The 22,807-nt window shown below is 44.1% G+C and overlaps 1 protein-coding gene across 4 annotated transcripts in view; it reads left to right on the forward strand.

Moving 5' to 3' along the window:
• The window catches only part of ZNF10 (zinc finger protein 10), a 41,029-nt gene extending 18,858 nt beyond the window's left edge, over positions 1-22,171 (forward strand). The window contains exons 1-6 of one of the 4 annotated variants that reach the window (XM_069497396.1): positions 2,697-2,832; positions 3,106-3,190; positions 10,219-10,419; positions 13,393-13,519; positions 13,811-13,906; positions 19,113-22,171. In XM_069497396.1, coding sequence (XP_069353497.1) covers positions 3,158-3,190; positions 10,219-10,419; positions 13,393-13,519; positions 13,811-13,906; positions 19,113-21,526 — 2,871 coding nt within the window. In that variant the 5' untranslated portion in view covers positions 2,697-2,832; positions 3,106-3,157 and the 3' untranslated portion in view covers positions 21,527-22,171. Of the gene's footprint in view, positions 1-2,696; positions 2,833-3,105; positions 3,191-3,930; positions 3,993-10,218; positions 10,420-12,337; positions 12,375-13,392; positions 13,520-13,810; positions 13,907-14,453; positions 14,536-19,112 lie in introns of those variants that run through there. The other 3 variants (XM_069497401.1, XM_069497399.1, XM_069497397.1) reach the window with 3 other exon arrangements.
• Positions 22,172-22,807: the final 636 nt, after the last annotated feature.

The following is a 22,807-nucleotide window of genomic DNA, read 5'->3' on the forward strand; positions in this document are numbered from 1 at the left end:
AGGGAGGCCTTAGAAGAAACCAACTGTCCTGACATCTTGATCTCGGACTTCTGTCCTCCAGAACTGTGAGAAAATAAATTTCTGTTGTTTATCACATGAACTGCCATGTACATTGTATTTAAGGCATGCTAGTTTTTAGCCTGGGGCCTTGTTCACACATCTCTTCACCTTGAGAGCCGTGAGAACTATTTTTCAAGTTGCATATGACTCACGCACAGAAAGCAGTAAAAAGTAACAAATTTTTCATTAAATTAGAAAGGATCATTTTGTTTTTGAAGTTTTTATTTATTTTCATAATAAAATACCATGGCCCCAAGGGGAAAAAAGGTTTTTTTCTTGGGGGGCCGTCAGTGTGGTAAGTCACCCAATCTGTGGTACTTCATTATAGCAGCCCTAGCAAACCAATATGCTGGCTTCTTATAGAAAAGTTTTGTTGACCCCATTGTAGACAAATATCAACTGAACAAAATAAAGAGATTAGGCTGGGTGTGGTGGTTCACACCTGTAATCCTAGCGCTCTGGGAGGCTGAAGTGGGAGATCACTTGAGTTCAGAGCCGGACCCATCTCTACTAAAAATATAGACAATAAGCCAGGTATAGTGGTGCACGCCTATAGTCCCAGCTCCTAGGGAGGCTGAGGCAGGAGGATTGCTTGAGCCCTGGAGTTTGAGGTTGCAGTGAGCTATGATGAGTGAGCACTCTAGCTGGGGGACAGAGACTCTGTCTCAAAAATAAAATAATAAAGAGACTAGAAATGAATACACATATGCATATGGTAGGCAGAATAATGGATCCTGAAAGATGTCCACATCCTAATCCCTGTAACGTGTGGATATATTATCTTACATGGCAAAGGGAAATTAAGTGTTCTAGTCAGTGATACATTTTTCTAAAATAGAAAGATTGTCCTGGATTATCCAAATAAGCCCAATGTAATCACAGATTTCCTTAAAAGTGGAAGAAGGCTTTAACTTGATTACCTCTGAAAAAAGAAAAAAAAAGTGTAAAAAGAAAAAGACAGAAGAGGAGGCCAGAGCGATACAATTTGAGAAGGACTAAACTCTCTGTTGCTGGTTTTAAAGATGGAGGAAGGGGGCTATGAGCCAAGAAATGCAGGTGACCTCTAGAAGCTGGAAAATGTAAGAAAAAGGCAGGGGCCTCCAGAAAGGAGTGCAGCCCTGCCAACACCTTGATTTTAGGCCAGTGAGACCCATGTTGAACTTCTGATATCCCAAACTGTGAGATAATAAGTTTGTGTTGTTTTAAGCTACTGAATTTGTGGTCATTTGTTATAGCAGCATAGAAAACTAACATAATATGGAAACTTAGTGTATAACAGAGATTGTTTAACAAATCAGTGGGCAAAGGATGCTAAATCTATATTTCAGTCTAAAACTTTTAAAGCCTGCCTTTTCACATTTGGTATTTAATCTACCTGGGATTTATTCTAAATATATTGTGATACAGCAATCTTTTTTATATTATTATATAGCCACATTGTTGTTCCTGTACAATTTATTGAAAACATTATCTTTTCTGCAAAGACTTTTCCCCTAACATTTTATTATGAACAATTTCAAACTTAACAGAAGTATTGAAAGAATTTTACAGTGAAGACTGATATTCCTAAATTTAATACATTATTTGCTGTGTTGACATTTGCACTGCTGGTCCAAAAACAATGGTAGGTAAAACCATTGGCACTTTAGTATGCTTCAGGGTAATGGAACCCAACTGTACTTGTTAGTAGCCATTGATTGTATCCTTCATCACTACACATTCATAGTTTTTTTTTTTTTTTAAATGAGGCTAATTTAACTTCAGGATGTCTTTGATAAAGCAGCAAAAAATAATTTTATTAAATTTCGACCCTTGAGTGCATTATCTTTTTAATATCTGTGCAATGAATATTCTATGATGTATACTGAAGGTCCATAGTTGTCTCAAGAAAAAATACTTCTGTGATTATTTGAATTAGGAGCTGAACTTTTACATTAAAGAAGGACTGAGAGACTTTGGCAGACAATTTCTCAAAAACCAACCAAATGAGCTTGTCATTTCCAGGATCAGAAATGAGAGTTATCTTTTTTGCTAATATAAAAATAGAATTTTCAACTGAAAAACATAACTTTGGAAAACTTTTATCTCCACTGTGAACTTCACAGCTTCTCAATGATGATATTAATGAATATGATTTTTTGCGTGATCAAATATGTCAACATTTGGAAGATATCCATAACTCAGTGAACCAATATTTTCCAAATGGCCAATGCATGATGTTACGAGATCATGCATGAAAGACTCCATTCAACGTGCAAGGTAGACCAATGGGTTTTAATGTAATAGAGTAGAAAAGTTCACCTACATTGTCTCTGAAAAAAAAAAAAAATCCCTGTTCAGCTTGCACTGTCTTTAAATACTTCCACAAAATCAACATATGCAGGAGATTGAATACGGAAGCAAATACGAGAATCCAGCTATTTGACATTAAAAAGATTTTCAATGTCACGTAAGACGACGCCACTCCTCACTAAACCTTTCTCGTTCCCAGGAGCGGCGCTCGCAGGAGCCCGCCTCGCAGAGCCTGCTGGGAGTTGTAGTTTCCCGCCCGCGGCCGCGAGACGCAATTCCTTCGCGTCGGTAACGGCCGCCATTGCTCGGCGACCGTGGGCCGAGACGCGTTTCGGCGGCGGCGGGGTCCGTTGCGTTTCGCGATCACCCTGTCACCCGAGTCTGCCCCGGGCCGCTGCCAAAGCGCCTGGGCCGGGCGCCGCAGAGCCAGGGCGAGGACGAGCCGATCTGGCGCGACCCCTGCCGGCTGCCGGTCGGCAGGTGAGGCTGTCGGTCTCCCCGGCTGCCCATTCGGCGGTCGGAGGAGCCGGGGGCGCCGAGTCCTTCCAGTTTCAAGGCGGCGGGACGGCACCGAGCCCACCTGGCTCCACGCCTTCCTGCGCAGACCCGGGCGGCTGCCGACTGGGTCCCGGGTGGCGGCGGGGGCCGGAGACGGGCCGTGCGGCTCTGGGGAGGGCCGGCGTCCCGGTGGGCTCGGGCCGTCCGCGCCGGGGCTGCGGGAGGCCGCCTCCCTGACGGCGCTTTCTCTTCCAGCTTCCCTCGCGTCCTGCCGCCGCCGCCGAGGCCCGCAGAGCCGAGCGTGGGGATGGCCGCCAGGGTCCGCACGGCCTCCGTCTGGGTGAGCAGTTGCCTTTCGCGCCTGAAACGCCTCCCTGGGCGCCGGCCTCCCTGAGCGCCGGCCTCCGCGCTGCCTCTGAGGGGCCCGTGCCCCGCCGCCCCGCTTCCCGCCGCCCCCGCCGCCCCCGCCGCCCCCGCCGCCCCCGCCGCCCCCGCCGCCCCCGCCGCCCCCGCCGCCCCGCGCCCCGCCGCCCCCGCCGCCCCGCGCCCCGCCGCCCCCGCCGCCCCCCGCCGCCCCGCGCCCCGCCGCCCCCGCCGCCCCCCGCCTAGCGCCCCGCTTCCCGCCGCCCCCGCCGCCGCCGCGCCCCCGCGCCCCGCGCCCCGCGCCGCCGTCCCGCTTCCCGCCGCCGCCGTCCCGCCGCCCCGCTTCCCGCCGCCCCCGCGTTCGGGGTGCTGGAGGCTTCTTGCCATCGGACTTGCCGCTCCCTCCCGCCTTCAGTCTGTCTTCTGGGAACTGTATACCGCGAATTTCGAGTTAACAAGGGGCAATCGTCTTTCAATTTTTTTTAACCCATGTTTAGGGAGTATCTTCTGTGTCTCAGATCTTTGAGTCTCATTTTGGAAATGAGCTTTTATTTATTCACTTATTCAACAGTTTCTTTGTTGTCGTTGCTTTGTTTTTTGTTTGCTGGACCCGGCGCAGGTTCTGAGAGTGCGAGGATGGGTGGCTCGTTAACCCTTCGCTGGAAGAGCGGTGGTCTGATGGGGCGGGTGGATGACAAGCCACGGTGGCCAATTAGCAGGTGCCCGGGGAGCGCCGTGGACGCGCACGGGGGACAGAGAGTAGAGCGTCAGTTTTAGAGGTAAGGACACCCCAAGAAGTGCTTCAGAGATTAGCAGATTTTTAAACCGACGTTTGAAAGATGAATGAGGTGAACAAGGGCTCGAAAATCAGCCTGGGAAAAAGAAGCAACATGTGCGCATTTGAGAGGCTTAAATGACCTAGTCTGGTGAGCTTTGAGTGCTGCCGGGTGGCCGGAGTCGATGATGATGGCAGAGGCGAACATGAAGAAATGAGGCCAGAGCCCTAGGCAGGAGGTCATAGAGGACTTTGAAATTCCCATTAAAAATCTGGATGTTTAGTGCGGGGGGAGAATTCTTGAAGTGTTTTGTGTCACAAAGGACTTTTGGATTGGACAGTCTGCAGCAGGCAAGGGAAGATAAGAGTTTAAGTAAACTGGTGGTTTTCGGAAACTAGAGGCAAAGAGGCAGAAGCAGCCAGATTTGGGGAGTAGTTGGGTGCTGGTGGTTAGGGGAGTTGGAGGAGCCAGGGGTGAGTGCTGGAGTCTGCTCCGTGGGCCCGAGTTGGGGGTGGCATCGTTCCCTGAGCAACGTGGGCGAGGCAGGGGTTATTTCAGTTTTGTATGGATTGGACCCTCCAGGTGGAGGTTGCTGCCGGACAGGTGGGTAGGCAGGTGTCTCAAGAGAAAGATCTGGATGGGGTTACACTGATTTAGTGTGGCCGAATGGGAAAAGAACTGAGTATACACAAGGGAAGGCAGGGGAAGAGGTGTTGGAAACCGAGATGGAGCCCAAGAGAAATGAGAGAAAATAAGGAGAGACTCGTGTTTCAGAGTTAAAGAAAAGGAAACTTAAAAAATGATTCTCATGTAAGATACATCAGGGAAATCAATTAATATTAGGTCACTATCTTAGTCCTTTGTGCTGGTGTAACAAAATACCACAAACTGGGTCATTTATCAAGAAAAGAAATTTATTTTCTCACCATTCTGGATGCTGGGAAGTCCAGGATCAAGGTTCTGGCAGATTTGGTGTCTGATGAGGGTTGCTCTCTGGTTCCAAGATGGCGCCTTCCTACTGCATCCTCACATGGCTGAAGGGGACAAAAAGGGAAGAAGGCTGTGTTCTCATGTGGCAGAAGAGATGGAAGACCCAGCTAGCTCTCCGAAGCCTCTTTTGTAAGGACATTAATCCTGTTCACGACGGAGAGCCCTCATGACTTAATCACTTCCCCAAAGGCCCCATCTCCTATAGCACCACAATGGGGATTAAGTTTCAACAAAAATTTTGGAGGGATGCACACATTCAAACCATAATGTCATAAAAGTCTAAATTGGATTTTGTGGTGATGGTAGTGGTGGGTGTTGCTGGTGATATTTCCAGACCGGAGTGTGAGCGTGTACATGTGGTCAGGGGAGGAGGGGGAAGGGGTGTGATAGTGGGAGCAGCAGCTGGCAGCAGAATGGCAATGAGGCAGGAGAGACAGTGGTCTAGACTTGATCAGGGTGCTCTGTCATTATGGGAAGAGATTTAGCTGGAGGAGAATGCACTAAGGCACCCTACTAGAAAATCAGTCTAAAAATTAATAGGTTTTCTACTTATAAATAGTACGTTTTTAGAAAATATAATGAAGGAAATAACTTTGTTTACAATGGCACTATAAAAGATAAAATTACAACCAACCTGAAAAATGTAGAGAACCAATATAAAGAGAGCTTTAAAACTTCAATACTACTAGTCAACATTTATATAGTGTTTACTGTGTTCCCGCTACAGGTCTAAGCACTTTATGGATACTAACTGTAATGCTCACAGTTAGCCCCATTTTACAGATGAGGAAATCATGACAAAGCGAGGTAAAGTGATTTCCCAGTATCACACAGCACATAAGTAGCAGAAGACAGAATTAAAACCAAGGCAGTCAGGCTCCAAACTCAGTTCTTAATACTACAGTATACACCCTCTCAAGATAAAAACCACCCTGGTAGATACAAAATGTACCCCTTGGCTTTTGAAATGTTTGTCTATTCATTCTCTAGATGTTTACTGAGCACCTGCTATGTGTCAGACTCCCTTGCAGGTCCCAGGCTTGTGACGGTGAGCAAGACTGATGGAATCCATGCTCTTGGGAGGGAGACAGATAACACATAGATGATGAAGAAACTATTCATAAGTAAAAACAAAACATCAGAATTGTGTTATACACAGAATTAAGTTAGTTAATGGGAAAGAATGAGTGGTGGCTACTTCAGATTGGGTACTTAGGGAAGGTCCCCACGGAGGAGGTGACATTTAAGCCAAGGTCTGAGTGACAAGAGCAAGCCAGCCTGGGGGAGAGCAGGTAGAAGAGCAAGCAGGATGGAAACAGCCAGGGCCAATGCCTTTGTAACATGGAAGGAGGGCCTGTGGCTGGGGGTAGTCAGTGAGGGAGAGGCCAGATCAGGCCAGGAAGCCACCTGTGGGGTGCTGAGAAAGGGAGCAACGTGACCTGCTTAGGCTTTTCAAAGACCCTGTGGCTGGCCGGGCGCGGTGGCTCACGCCTGTAATCCTAGCACTCTGGGAGGCCGAGGCAGGTGGATCGCTCGAGGTCAGGAGTTCGAGACCAGCCTGAGCAAGAGCGAGACCCGATCTCTACTAAAAATAGAAAGAAATTATCTGACCAACTAAAAATATATATAGAAAAAATTAGCCGGGGATGGTGGCGCATGCCTGTAGTCCCAGCTACTCGGGAGGCTGAGGCAGTAGGATTGCTTGAGCCCAGGAGTCTGAGGTTGCTGTGAGCTAGGCTGACGCCATGACACTCACTCTAGCCCAGGCAACAGAGCGAGACTCTGTCTCAAAAAAAAAACAACAACAGGCCGGGCGAGGTGGCTCACGCCTGTAATCCTAGCACTCTGGGAGGCCGAGGTGGGCGGATCGTTTGAGCTCAGGAGTTCGAGACCAGCCTGAGAAAGAGCGAGACCCCATCTCTACTAAAAATAGAAAGAAATTATATGGACAGCTAAAAATATATATAGAAAAAATTAGCCGGGCATGGTGGTGCATGCCTGTAGTCCCAGCTACTCGGGAGGCTGAGACAGGAGGATCGCTTGAGCTCAGGAGTTTGAGGTTGCTGTGAGCTAGGCTGACGCCACGGCACTCACTCTAGCCTGGGCAACAGAGTGAGACTCTGTCTCAAAAAAAAAAAAAAACAACAACAACAACAAAAAAACACAAACAAAAAACAAAACCCTGTGGCTGCTGAGCAGAGAACAGGCTGTAGCGTGAACAAGAGCAGACACGGGAAGAGGTGGGAAAGCGGAGTCCAGGGAGATGATTGCAGTGAGACAAGAAGGGCATTTTGTTCAGGGCAGAGAAATAGAGACACTGGACAAAGTGGAGAGATGTTTGAAGGTAGAGTCCTCTTTTCTAAGACCAGCTTATTCTTTTCATCTCGTTGATTGTCATTTTTTAGAGGGTTTATTTTCTCTAAGTATTTTTGTTTTTTGCCATTTCAGCCAAATGTTAATGCTCAGTGTCTACGATGTGTGAGGTTGTGTACTAAATCTTTTATTAGGTATTCACACCTTGAAACCTCACAGGAGCCCCAGGTGGTGACACTGTTGTCCTCCTTTGATGCGTGAGGACACTTAGACCCAGAGGGGAGTCAGAAGCCCAGGCCGCACCCTGGGTCAGGGCAGAGCCGAGCCTTGGACCCAGGTGGTCTGGCCCTACACCCAGTGCCTTGGCCAGTGTACCCAGTTGCCTCTGCATGTAGTCTGAGAATTTCTGAAGAGACAGAGACTCCGGGATTCTGGGCCCTAATAGTAATTACCATTTACCCACAAAGGGTCTTGTCCTTGGACCCAGGACCACATGAAAATGACAAAAGGTCCAGTGAAATAGCTCAGTGTGCCCGAGGCAAAGAGGGTGGACCTTGCCTAGCATAAACGGAAGAGGCTCGAGAGGCCAACAGTTGTTCTCCAGGGAATAATCTGAATGTCCGTTAACTGGTGAAAGTATAAACAAAGTGGATTACTACTCAGCAATAAAAGGAACAAACTATTGGTACATGCTGTTAACAAGAATAACCCTTAGAAGCATTATGCTAAGTGAAAGAAGCCAGACACAAAGGACTAGACGTGTTACGATCCCATTTATATGGCAGACACACACATATATACATACAGGTAATCTCCCCTTCTGTTTTTGCACAAAAGCGACTTTCTGTGTGGACTGTTCCTAACCCTGCCGTCATATCACCAACAGTGTGTATTGATCGGTCACTGTCGGTACGTAGAGATTGTCCTCTCTGTCCCTTCTCTCTCTCTCTCTCTCTCTCTCTCTCTTCTGTTGGCTGTATGATCTTTCACTGTGGATGGACAGTATTTATTCAACCATTTTTCTAGTCATAGATATTTGGGATATAAAAATGCCTCTGTGAACAGCCTTTTCATAAGTCATTTCATTGATTGTTTCTCTTTCTCTCAAATTCTTTCTTATATTTAGGCTTTCTTCACTTTTCACCTGTACTATCCTCTAGGTCCTGTGGTGTTTCTTTTTATGTTCCTTCTAATTTAGTCTTCATTTCTAGATTTTTTTTCTAATTCGTTTCTTAGTTCTAGTATTTCTCACTTCACAGTTTCCAGTTTTCTGCTCATGTGCTTTCTAGGCTCTTTTATTTTTGATATATCTGTCCTCTCCAAGTTTTGTTTTCCTGATTTCTTTTAGTTCATTTTGAAATACTGGGTTGTAGTTTGGGTGTGTGCGCGTGTTTGTGTATGGCAGCAGACATTTGGGGTACGTTTTCATTGTCTGTCAGAGCCTCGTTTAGTTCCTTTCCCCCCACAATAATAATGTGTTTTTTTTCCAGTTTAAGTCAGAGGGGTTTGCTGGCCTACGAAGAAGCCATTCTGTTTGGGGGAAGAAGTCCCTGTTTGCGGGCTGTGACGAGCCAGGATGTCTTCCTCTTGCTTTACGCTTTGAGATTCCTACCTCTGTGGCCATGAAGGGCCTAAAACATGACTTGACTCTTGGTACGAAGTCTTGTCAGGAAGCCCCTCTTTCTGCTTCTCATCTGGTGATTCCTGGGGCTCGACATACCTTGTTTTCTAATGTGTTTCTCTCACATTTACATGTTTTATTTTATTGTTAAATAATTTCTGGAATAAGCTTCCTCTGGATCCTTCCCACTTACTGTCTAAACCTTCTCTCCCCTCCCTCTTGCTAATAGTCTTTCTGTCCTTCCTTCTCTCCGTCTGGTCCTCCTCTCTCCTGTCCCCACTGTGAGTGCCCCCTCTCTCTCCCCTCTCACTGCCTGGGTATTTTTTCTCTTTTCTTGTGCTGATCAATATGGTATATCCTTCGAGCAGCGTTCCCTGAAAGTGAGGGTCTGTATTTCTGGAAGGGACTGTTGGCCCATTAGTTCTCGTATTTTCATGGCTTTAGATGGCCACAGTACTGTTAGGTCACTTAGTGACTTTAGGAGTTTGTTTTTATGGTCACCTGCAGCTCCGAACCTGAGAGGAATTCCGCGTTACTTGTTGTAAGACTTGCTTGCTCACTTCCCACCAGGGGAGGGCACTGTTGGGGACAGACATTTGTCAGGGACTTCACAGATCCTGCAGCGATGTGGCTTGTCAGCATCTACCCTCGTTTCCCACCGTGTCCTCTGCGGGCGCTGCCCTGGGCCGTGCCTGCTGCTCCTGTAGTTGAGTCACAGCTGCCCGTGTGCCGTGACCCTGTCCCTTAGTTTGTTTTTGTTTTTGTGTATGTAGATATCATGGTTTTGTCTTTACTGTTCTGGTAGGTCTCTTGTTTTCATAAGTTCTGGGGAGATTAAAAAACAATCCTGCCACCCTGACTTCATCCTGCTCTCAGTGTTTTAACAACAAAAGTAAGGCTGAGAGAGGTGAAGTGAATCGTTCACAGACGTCTCAATGGCAAGCGGAGAAGAAATCTCACACTGACGTGCACCTGCTTAAACCTGTGAGTTGCTCACTCCTTAGCATCTAGCATCGTGTTCTCACTTAAGTAGCTGCCCAGCAATTGTTTAAAAATCGAGTGAATCTCAGGTGTGGTCATCGCACTTTGAGGGGTCCTGGGGGCCCCTGCAGAATCTGCGGGTGGAACTGTCGTCACTGTGCCGGGTTCCTCCTGTGCGTTTCTTCTCACGGCAGCAGCACTGAGCTCGGCTTCCAGAACGCCCAGCCCAGCCTCCATTTACGTGTGAGTCCCCAGCCTAGGAGATGCAGGCTGAGGCCCAGAGGAAACGTGCTCACTAAAGTAGGTTTGCTCTTGCGTCCACAGGTCCCACCTCTCCAGGAGCCAGACGGTTCATGTGACAGGGTCAGAAAGCTCCAGGTTCAGGAATCCATCCTTGGCCAAGGGACCCCTGACCCGAGACCTCTCCCTGGAGCGTCCCAGCAGAGGCAGAAGAGTCCCTGGACAGACCAGGCCCCAGAGTGGCTGTTTATCTCCCAGGAGCAGCTGAAAATCACCAAGTCCTGGGTGAGTTTCTTATTTGTTTATTTCCACTTTCCTTTATTACTTTTTTTTTTTTTTGGTAGGGAGACGGATAGGGATCCTTAGGTCAAATGGCTCAGTTTATGGCCTTTTTAATCGTTGGTTCATATAAGTTCTTTGTCTACATTAGTTTATATATTCTCTAATTCATACTCAATTTCCATCTCTTTCCCCAACTCTCAAAAATTATGTTGTGTTTTATGTGTATTATTTTCTTAATGTGTATTTACAAAATATGTATTGTTCTAGAAACTTGTTAGAAAAGCAGAATATCAGAGTTCATCCCAGTCCTGTTAATATCAGAGTCTTCATTTTGAAAAGATTCAGTGATTCGTGCACAGTAAAGTTCAGAACACACTGGATCGGGAAGCCATATTCAAATTTTTAACTGGGATGCTTCTTTTACTTCCAACATTTTATTATGAAAATTTTCAAACACAGAGCAAAGTTGAAAGGATTTTACTGGTGAACATCTGTATATCCCTCACCTAGAATTTACTGTTAACATTTTACTGTACTTGATTTATCACAGTATCCATCTTTCGAATCCTCTATACATCCATTATTCTTATTTTTGGAGTATTTCATACAATATTTTAGACATCAGCACTCCTCTCTCTAAATGCTTCAGTGTGTGTAATATTAACTGGTGTTCAGTATTTGTTTACAGTTTTGGGTTTTTTTTGTTTTTTTTTTTTTTTTTGAGACAGAGTGTCGCTTTGTTGCCCTGGCTAGAGTGAGTGCCGTGCCGTCAGCCTAGCTCACAGCAGCCTCCAACTCCTGGGCTCAAGCAATCCTCCTGCCTCAGCCTCCCAAGTAGTTGGGACTACAGGCATGCGCCACCATGCCCGGCTAATTTTTTCTATATATATTTTAGTTGGCCAGATAATTTCTTTCTATTTTTAGTAGAGACGGGGGTCTCGCTCTTGCTCAGGCTGGTCTTGAATTCCTGACCTCGAGCGATCCACCCGCCTTGGCCTCCCAGAGTGCTAGGATTACAGGCGTGAGCCACCGTGCCTGGCCCAACAGTTTTGGGTTTTATTTATTTATGTAAATAGCTACAAAAACCTTGCTGTGATTTTAATTGGAATTGCATTGAATCTATATATCAAATTGAGGAGAATTTATATTTGAACAATACGGAGTTTTCCAATCGTTGAACAAAGGGTATCTCCCCATTATTTACATTGTCTTTGATTTTTAAAAATCATTGTTTATAGTTTTGTGTATACAGATCCTGCACATTTTTTTTACATTTACACTTCTTTATACTTTTTGTTATTATAAACAAAATTGGTTTCTTAATTTCAAATTTTAATTATTACTGGTGCTGTATAGGTATATAGCCAATTTTTGTGTCTTGACCTTATTTTCCTGTGACCTTGCTATACTCACTTGTTAGTTCTGGGAACTTTTTTTTAGAGTCTTGGGGATTTTCTTCATAACAGTCATGTCATCTTCAGAAAAAAGTTTTATTTTTTTCTTGCACTATGTATGCCTTTAACTATAAATTCTATATTTCTTTAATAGACACAGAGTTATCTATTAAGGTAATCTATTCTTGAATGAGTTTGGTAATTTGTGTCTTTCAAGGAGCGTATCCATTTCATCTAAGTTATTGAATTTATGTACTTAGAGTTGTTAGGCTTTTCATGTCGTGGGATCAATGGGGATAGCCTCTCTTTCATTTCTGTTATTTGTATTTCTGTTTTTGCTTGGACATAAGTTTTAATTTCATGTATGTAAATACCTGCGAGCATAATTGCTGGATTGTATGGTAAGATTATGTTTAACTTTGTAAGAAACTGCCAGACTCTTTCCAAAGTGACTGCGGCTACACACTTTACATTCCCACCAGCAACCAATGAGAGCTCCTGTCACCCCATGTCCTCTCCAACATTTGGTGGCATCGGTGTTTTGGATTTTAGCCATTCTGACAGGTGTGTAGTGGCGTCTCATTGTCTTAGTTTGCGATTCCCTGATGACACGTGATGCTGAACATGCTTCATATGTTCGTTTGCCATCTGTGGATCTTCATGTTCGGGTCTTCAGTCCCACAGGCTGGCTGCTACTCACAGCAGTTGCCTTTTTAGTCCACCACGTTTTAACTTGTCTTCTCTTGTGTTGGTCACTGCTGGAGTTCCCTTTCACCAACTCCACCTGACACTGTCAAATCGCATTGCTTACTTCTTCCTTTGCGCCCGTGTACTTTGTATTCTTTTATCCTAGCTTCTGTGACTTCCAATTTCATTTGCACGTTTAACTTTTCTTCCCTCTGCAATGCCGAATGCTTCTTGAGTCAGGACTGTATTTCATTCATTTTTGTGTCACTTGGACCTAGTTTAATACCTGGAACCTAGAGGTCAGTAACTGTGCTGCAGATGTGGTGTGACCAGCCCAACCTGTTTGCCTGTGACAGTCTTGCCTTTAGCACTGAAGGGCCCATGTCTGGGGAGCCGTGTACAGATGGTTCCTAGGATAGCTTAGAACTTCAAAGAGAGGCTATCCCATGCTGGGTACAGTGGCTCATGCCTATAATCCCAGCTATTCAGAGGCTGAGGCCGGAGGATCACTTGAGGCCAGGAGTTTGAGACTAGCCTGAGCAACATAGCAAGACTCTATGTCTAAAAAAATTAGCTAGGCAGGAGAATCACTTGAGCCCAGGAGTTTGAGGCTGCAGTGAACTGTGGTCCCACCACTGCAATCCAGCGTGGGTAACAGAGCAAGAGCCTGGCTCTTTAAAAAACGAAATTAAATTAAAAAGGAAAATAGAGAGTATCCCAGTTCTCATATATTCAATGAAAGGAGGACTGAATTAATACACATCAATGGATGTGTTCGATATGCTTTTTATCTTTCTCGCGAAGTTGAATGTAAATAATGGATGCCCTAAGTAGTCTGTTGTTTTCCACAAACCTAGTAAAACAACTTGAGATTGGACGGGGTATTCTGTTTCAGGGACCACTGTCATTCATGGATGTGTTTGTGGGTTTTACCGTGGAGGAGTGGCGGCTGCTGGCCCCAGCGCAGAAGCGCCTGTACAGGAGTGTGATGCTGGAGAACTACAGCAACCTGGTGTCCCTGGGTAAGCGCAGCCTCCTGGGGGCGGTGGGCGCAGTCTCCAGGCTGCCCCTTGTTGGTTGCTGAAACCTGGGGGGCTTCTGAGAATAGCTGATGATTTGGGGCTTATGTTTAAAGGCCAGACTTTCTTAGACGCCAGTCGGTATCCGAGTCTGCCGGCTGAGTGGTCTTTACTTAGCCAATGTGCAAAGGGGCAGCTTTTCATGCCACTTCTAATCCCCATCTTCTCCATTCTTCAGAATCCACGAACCCCAAGCAGTTTCGTTCCAGGTTGTCTGTAATTTTCTATTTACAGGGTATCAACACACCAAACCCAACATTATCTTCGAGTTGGAACGAGGAGAAGAGCTGTGGATGGTGCAGGCCCAAATCCCAGGTCAGGGCCGTCCAGGTCAGTGATGCAGACATTTGGCTACTTTCCTCCTTCTTTAGAATTGGCGTGAACTCTGATGTGATAAGCTCCTCTCATCTCAGTTATAACCGTGCACTCTCAGTTAATCTCCTCCTTGTCGTCTTCATTTTCCTTCTTAAATTCCATGTACTTAAATTCAACAACCTCAGCCCCAGCCGTTGGTAGGTTGTGCCCCTGGGAGGTTTCCCCATGCTACATAAAGCTTCCCTGTCATCACTGTGTCCCTTAGGAGCACTTCCCTTAATATTCGATGATGTCCGTGATCCTGCCTGAAGCCTTCGCCCCCACTCCTTGCTTCAGTCACCCCTGTTGACCCTGTGCTCACACTGTGGGACCAAACACTTGTTCGCCTCACTGTCTGCTGGGCTTCTCTTGCTCGTCTGGGTCCAAAGGAGTCTTTTTTATTCTCTTTATTTTCCTCATATATTCTAACTGTAAAGGGCTTCTGTTTTATGTCATTTGTGCTGCTATAAAAAAATACCACAAACTGGGTAATATGTAAAGAACAGAAATTTATTTCTCACAGTTCTGGAGGCTGGGACGTCTGAGACTAAGGTGCTGACAGGTTTGCTCTCTGGTCTGCTTCCTGATTCGTAGATTCTGTCTTTTTGCAGCATCCTCCTGGGGTAGGAAGGCTGTGGGACAGAAAGGGGGCACAGAGGGCCTAAGACGGTTCCCTCCAGCCCGTTTAGAAGGCACTAGTCATAAGGGCCTGACTGAATCACTTCCTGAAAGGCCACCTCTTAATATCACCGCAGTGGAGATTGAGTTTCAGCATGCATTCTGGAAGGGGTACATTCAGACAGTAGCAACTTCCATGCTGAAGATTTAAACTCTTGTTCCTCTGCTCATAATCAATAGCCACATTGATCTCTCATCTGCCTTTTGGTCCTGGTTTGGTTTGTTTTGTTTTATTTTGTTTTTTAGGGATGGGGTCACGCCATTTTGGCCAGGCTAGTCTGAAACTCCTGGACTCACGCAGTCCTCCTATCTCAGCCTCCCACGGTGCTGGGATTGCAGGTGTGAGCCGCTGCGTCTGCCCTAGTCCTGGTTTTGGGTGACACACTGGCATCTCCTGTGTGCCACTGTGTGGCGTCATTTTCAGAAACCAGACTCACCTCTTCCACTGCTCCATAGCCACAAACCTTTCTTCTCACCTTTCTTTCCACAGTGTGTTTGTCCTGCTGTTTCTAGTTCTTTTTCCTGGCACCAGCGAGTAAGCTTGAATCTTCCTTCTACGCAGTTGCCTCTTTCTGGTTTTGGTACAGTCTGTCGGTGTTTGGGTCCTTTAAAGAGAGGTCTTCTAAAGCCTTCGTCTTCTCGGTTCCCACCCAAAATGAAGCAAATATTATCTCCTGCGTGGAATGTTGTACTGATCAGCCAAATTTCTTCGTTTTACCTTTATTCCAATTCATCTTGGATGTTATTGTCAGGTATGTTTCCCTGAGCACCTGAGACAATTCCTTATATTATTGGGGTTATTTTAGCTGCAATTTTTGATCAGTCCTAAACCACCCAATGGAAGCAGAGTGATTTACTATTACACATCACACAAAGCCTTGAAGCAGGGCAACTTCAGGCCCAACTAAGTGATTGACTCACTAAATCGTCGGGGGCCCATCTAGGTAGGTCAGCGTTTTCCTCAGGGGACCCCCTCATGGTCAGCAGGCGGCTGTTGCAGTTCTCGCTGACTCCTGCATGTACCCATGGCTGGCAGAATGACGAGGAGGGCTGTTTTTCCCATATGACTCTGTCGAGCAGTCAGACCTATTGCAGGAGGCCCCCAGCAGATGTATCATGTCTAACCAGCCAGGTTTTTATCACATGCCCCTGTCTAGAGAAGCCTCTGGCGAGGGAAATGGGACTATCCTGTCAGCTCCCATAAACTGTGCTTTACCTTCTGGAGGTGGGGATGGGGATAGGGTGGGTCCTCACTGCCCTGACCAAAGCACGTCACCTTAAGGAGGGGGGTGGAAAAAAATTAGGTTTCTGCCAGTCAGGAAAAGAGCAGAAGAACCTCTGGGTCGGCAGCACTGTCTGCCTGCGCCTCCTTGCCTGTCCCAGCGGCACCCGTCACACCCGTCTTCCCAGGCAAATGCATACTGTAACCCATGTTTGTGTTCTTGTACTACATTAACGGAAGTCCAGGATCCTGTTCCTATTCAGACCTGGTGGTAGTTCTTCTTCTGGAGACCTGTAATTAATGATCCATCTGTGTATAGCCATCCACATATAGAAGCATAGAGAGAAGTACATGGTCCCCTTGTCCCAGAGGACCACAGCAGTGAACACCACATAGCAGACACTGTTTTATACTATACTGAGACCCTGGTCAGGTAGACTTTGCCAGGACATCTTTCCATGTCAGTGAAGTAAGCTTCCTGGTGAGGGTTTGTTTCTGCTCTCTGGCATGATTTCCTTTTCTGTCATCTTTTGTGGTTAAACTCAACATGTTTATTCTGGAAAATGCTTTTCTGCAGCTTCAGAATCTCCCCAACCCCAATGGTGCACATTGGGGTTCCCAGTGATTACCTTTGGACCCCAGCCAGTAATTATGTTTAATATAGTCTTAAATCATGTTTACATAATCTTTAAGCTTATCTTTAAGCTTAAGAATTCCTGTGTTCTGGCTACTGAGTTTAGTATTTTTTCCTCATTTCCTGAATTTTTAGAGTCACCAACCATAATCTTACTTTTGCCATTTATCTATAATACAAAGAGCCTGTTCAACAGAAGATGTATTAGATTTCCTGGGAAATCAAATGATGATTTGATGTGGGATCCAAGCAAAGATAAGAATGGGTGTGGTACCAGCAATAGAAGAATCAGAAGGATAAAGTGTAGGATTTGATGGTTAGGACAGCTTCAGTGTCCATGAATTCTGCAAGTCGATGGGGGTAATACAGCCAAACCCAGGAGCAAATCTGATTCTAGGGCAAAGAATAATTACTCACTGACCTATTTTATTTTTCATAGAGACATTTTTGACTATAGGACCATGTAATAATCAGTAATACTCCTTCCCAAGCCATTGTGATAGCCAAAAGTGCCCATATTCGTTTCTCAGTGTATCCCGAGGAAGATTCTGTACCAGTTAGGAAGCGATGTCTGGGGAGATATAATTTGGTGTTTGTGTACAAAATGAATAAGACAGATCAGATTTGATAGGTAGGAAGACAACTTGCTTATTTTTTCACAGGAAACCTTGAATGAGGTGTTAAGATTCCCTGGGCTACTATCTCCAAACCTGACTTGCTGCTTTGTTATCTTAATGCCCTTTGCTGTTCGTTACCCTGATGAGCATGTTACTTTGGGGCATCAAAATTGACTCTACCTGTTCTCTCTTCTATTCAACCTCCAGATATTTGCTGTTGTGCCTTAAGGACTCGATCCTGTGTCTTACTTCCTATCTCCTTTGCATATTTGACTTTTGTTTTTATGTTAAAACAACGGTCTGAACCTAAACTTTTGTACCCCCATAATATGCTGAAATAAAAAAAAAAAAAAAGAGAAACAGAAACAACCATCTGCTTATCTTGTGCCCTCTCTGTTTTCCATTATTGCCAGAGATAACTACTTTCATCTCTTTTAATGCTTTCCTATAGTGTTTGCCTCCATATTTCCACCGCACCTTGGCTTTTCCCCCTAATATTAGTCAGTATAGAAAGGTGATTTAATTCTCTCTCACCCTGCTCCCTCCATACCTTCCCACCATATGCACACTGTCTTTTCCCGTGTATAGATCATTCTAATACAGTAATTTCATAGCTTTGGTTAGATGAGTCTTCAGTTTTTACATTATGACTATGTAATTCCTGTTTCCAGGTAAATCATGCAGGTATGCAATGATTAAGTTTTGCTTATAGATTTTTATTTTTCTGTAGTTTTTTTATTTGCCAGTTTAATTTTTTCCATTATCATTAATGTGTTTATCTTTAATTTAAGCTCAGACTCCTTTTGAGGTCTAAGTGTCTTTGGTTGGTGCATTCAATCAAATCATTAATTCTATGCATTTCATCTTCCCAGTGACATCACTCCCAACTCTTTCTGACTTGCTGCAGTGGCGCCTAGTTTTTCTCAATGCCTGCTGTACAATTTTTGTCCTGGGAGCTCCTCTTTGGTTTTCTTTTTTGTATCCTCTTTCATCTTTTCTCTTGGTTTGTTTTGTTGGAGCACTTTCCCCAGGAGCTTCCTGTGGAAGGCTGACACAAATGTGGAGACTTGTGCATCTGAACTTGTTTTTACTTTACTTGCCATTGCTCTATTTTTCATCCTTCAGGGATTCTAATAAGTCCGTTGCCATTCTAAGTTTTGGCCCATTATAAGAAGCTTTTGGGCTTTTTGTTCCTCTGAAGCTTTTAAGAGCTACTTGTCCCAAGTGTTCTGAAACTTTATGATGTGATGTTATCTGTGAGTCTGTTTTGATCCATTTGTCCAGGTATTCAGTGAGATGTTATTCTCACGAAGACTGAGAACTAATCTGCAATGTTCTCTGTCTTTTTTCTATAGGTTAGCAAAGAGTTTGGCACATAGTAGGGGTTTGATAATTATTTGACAAATGAATCTAATGTTCAAAGATCCCTTATAACCTCTTTATATTATGTTTATTGTTCTGTGTGCCTGTTTTGCCTTCTTTATCCATTATGTAAAACTTTTAAACTTAATCTCAGTTTACTATGCTTATTTTCAATTTTAGTTTTGCTTTGTTTTCCCCAGTGCCCACTAGTTTGGGTATATTTACACTTGAGGTTTTATTTTCATTGAGATCTGATATTTGAAACTGAAAGAGAAATCTCATGATATGGCATTTTAAGGCACTTTTATGCTATGCTAAGATCGTAGTTTTATCTACTTATTTACTAGATACAGGGTCTCTGTTGCCCAGGCTGGAGTGCAGTGGCCCAATCATTGCTCACTGTAACCTCAAACTCCTAGCCTCAGGTGATCCTCTCACCCCAACCTCCTGAGTAGCTGGCACTCCAGGTGTGTGCAACCATGCCTGGCAAAGTTTTAAATTTTCTTTCTAGAGGTTTGCTCTCGCTATGTTGCCCAGGCTGGTTTTGAACTCCTGGCTCAAGCAATCCTTCCACTTTGGCCTCCCAAAGTGCTGGGATTACAGGCATGACCACTATACCTGGCCTCATGTAATTATTTATAACATATGACTTATTATTTTCATTTCTAGATAAAGTCTGGGAAATTGATGATCACATCAAATGGCATCAGGAAAACGAAGGCAATATGGGAAGTATAGCAAAAAACTGTGTGTGCACTGCATTTGGAAAACTATGTTTTCTTGGTACAAATTATTATGTTTCCTCAAGGCAGAAACCTCAGACATGTGGCATACATGGAAAGAGTTTGAAATATGATACAGATTTCACTAGTAATTATGCTGGAAAGAATCCTAATGCATTTCATGTACATCAGGAATCATTCCTCCATTCTAAACATGAGCAAACTGTTATTGGAATAAAATACTGTGAAAGGAATGAATCTGAAAAAGCTGTCAATAAGAAGTCACAACTTATGTGCCAAAAAGCATACATGGGAAAAAAACCCTTTGAGTGTAGTTACTGTGAGAAAGCCTTCAACAGTGAGTCATACCTCATAGTGCATCAGCGAACTCATGCAGAAAAGAAACCCTGTGAATGCAACGAATGTGGGAAAGACTTCAGCAGTAAATCATACCTCATGGGACATCAGAGAATTCATACGGGAGAGAAACCTCATGAATGCAGTGAATGTGGGAAAACATTCAATTTCAATTCACAACTTGTTATACATCAGAGAATTCACACAGGTAAAAGTCCCTATCAATGCTGTGGATGTAGGAAATTCTTCAGTAGGAAAGACCAGCTTGTTTCACACCAGAGAATTCATTCAGGACGTAAACCCTATGGTTGCAATGAATGTGGCAAAGCTTTTGGTTTGAAATCGCAGCTCATTATACATGAAAGAATTCATACAGGAGAGAAACCATATGAATGCAGTGAATGTCAGAAAGCCTTTAATACAAAGTCAAACCTTGTGGTACACCAGAGAACCCATACAGGGGAAAAACCCTATGGTTGCAGTGAATGTGGCAAAGCCTTTACATTCAAATCACAACTTACTGTGCATCAGGGCACTCACACAGGAGTGAAGCCCTATGGGTGCGTTCAGTGTGGGAAGGCATTCAGTTTGAAGTCACAGCTCATCGCACATCAGAGAAGCCACACAGGAGTGAAGCCTTACATATGCAGTGAATGTGACAAAGCCTTCCGAAGCAAGTCATACCTCATTATACACACGAGGACACACACCGGAGAGAAACTCCATGAGTGCAATGATTGTGGAAAAGCCTTCAGTTTTAATTCACAACTCATTATACATCAGAGGATTCACACAGGAGAGAGCCCATATAAATGCCACGAATGTGGAAAAACCTTCAGTCGGAAATACCAGCTCATTTCACACCTCAGAACTCATGCAGGAGAGAAGCCCCATGAGTGCAGTGACTGTGGAAAAGGTTTTGGTTTAAAGTCGCAGCTTGTTACACACCAGAGGACTCACACAGGAGAGAAACCCTTTGAATGTGGTGACTGTCAGAAAGCCTTTAATACCAAGTCAAACCTCATTGTACATCAGAGAACCCATACAGGAGAGAAACCCTATGGTTGCAGTGAATGTGGAAAAGCCTTTACATTCAAGTCACAGCTCACTGTACATCAGGGCGCTCACACTGGAGTAAAACCTTACGGGTGCAATCAGTGTGAAAAAGCCTTTAGTTTGAAGTCTCAGCTCATTGTACACCAGAGAAGTCATACAGGAGTAAAACCGTATGGATGCAGTGAGTGTGGGAAGGCCTTCAGGAGCAAATCCTACCTTGTTATACACGTAAGAACTCACACAGGAGAGAAACCCCACGAATGCAGTGAATGCGGGAAATCATTTAGTTTCAATTCACAACTCATCGTACATCAGAGAATTCACACAGGTGAAAATCCCTACGAGTGCGGTGAGTGTGGGAAAGCTTTTAACAGGAAAGATCAGCTTGTTTCACATCAGCGAACTCATGCTGGGGAAAAACCTTACAGGTGCAGTGAATGTAGAAAAGCCTTTAGCAGCAAGTCATACCTCATCATACACATGAGAACCCATTCAGGAGAGAAACCATACGAATGTAATGAGTGTGGGAAAGCTTTCATTTGGAAGTCACTGCTGATTGTACATGAGCGAACTCATGCGGGGGAAAATCTTCATAAATGTGGTCAGTGTGAGAAATCCTTCAGTGGGAAATTACGGCTCGTTGTACACCAGAGAATGCACACAAGGGAGAAGCCTTATGAATGCAGTGAATGTGGAAAAGCCTTCATTAGGAAGTCTCAGCTCATTGTACACCAGAGAACTCATTCAGGAGAGAAACCCTATGGATGCAGTGAATGTGGAAAAACCTTCTCTCAGAAATCAATTCTCAGTGCACATCAGAGGACACATACAGGAGAGAAGCCTTGTAAATGTCCTGATTGTGAGAAAGCCTTTTGTTGGAAGTCACAGCTCATCATGCATCAGAGAACTCATGTAGATGACAAGCATGTTGATGAGTTAAATGTGTGAAACTCTTCTCTCAGAAGTCAGTTCCCAGAATTTACCAACAAAATCATATGGAAGAGAAACTCTGTCAGTGGAAATGTCTTATCCTCTAGAAAACGCATACCAAACAGAAACTTTGTGAATACACAGCGTGGGCAAAGGCATCCACAGAAAGCTGTTCTTTACATGCAAAAAGATATTATAAAATGTACGTGGGAATCCTGTGAATTTAGCAAACCCTGTGAAAATTTTCAGCATCAACTCATACCCTTTTAAACAGTTTATGCAGGTGAAGAACCATAGAAATGAAATAGATGTTGGAAAGTCATTAGTTTGTGGTAACATTCACAAAGAGGAAACTTCATGGAGCAAATGAAAATAGAATAGACTCCTTTGAAATTCATAGTTTGTTAAACAGCATTTTAAAGAGAGAAATTACAGAACCAATGAATGGCAGAATTATCAAAACTACAAACATTTTAGGTATCAGAAGTTCATATCTCTTAGGAATCATGCTATAAGGGAAGTTTTCATCTAAAAATGACAAACCCCTAGCAAAAAAATAGTAATATAGGAAGGAAGATCTATTATGTGTCAAATAAGGTTAAGCCTCAGCAGGAATGTTTGCCTCATCCTATATCAGGGTTCATTTTAAAAACACCTATTATTTTAATTTGGAGAAATGTCATAGAAATTATTTCAGGAAATTATGTTGCAGGTGTTCCAATTTTAAAAAAATATTGGAGAAAATGCTCAATTATAAATGTTTATAGAAAGTAAAGATTATTTTAGTATGTAGATAAATTTAATAATTAGGTTAACAAAAAGGAATTCATCCTAAGACCTACAAGAGTATTTAGATATCTTCTCATGTATGCACCACATAGTATGTATTTTGCATATTTTGACATTTTACTTGTGAATGCCATATGTGAGACAAATTAGTAGGTACAATGCCAGGGATTTCTACTGTGAATACCAACATTGTTTCTTCTTACCAAATGCAACTTATTACTAGAATAATATGGCTTATTAAAAGTACATTTCAACACTACGAATATTTCTCCTGTTATTTTCTACCCTGTGTAAACAGTCCTTGCAGCTACCTTTTTAGTTATAGGAATCACTATCGTGTACATTTCATTGTTTTGCGTAGCCTGGAATCTGTCCTACCTTCACTGGTTAGAATGTCTTGATTTCCTTTCAGAGAAATATGCCCTCACAGTCTATGAAGCCACACTGGAACCATCATTCAAGATGCCCTGCCAAGGACTTGGCACAATCACATAAGTGTGGCTGAGACAT

This window comes from Eulemur rufifrons, chromosome 21, assembly GCF_041146395.1.
Source record: "Eulemur rufifrons isolate Redbay chromosome 21, OSU_ERuf_1, whole genome shotgun sequence".
In the NCBI taxonomy this organism is placed as follows: Eukaryota; Metazoa; Chordata; class Mammalia; order Primates; family Lemuridae; genus Eulemur; species Eulemur rufifrons.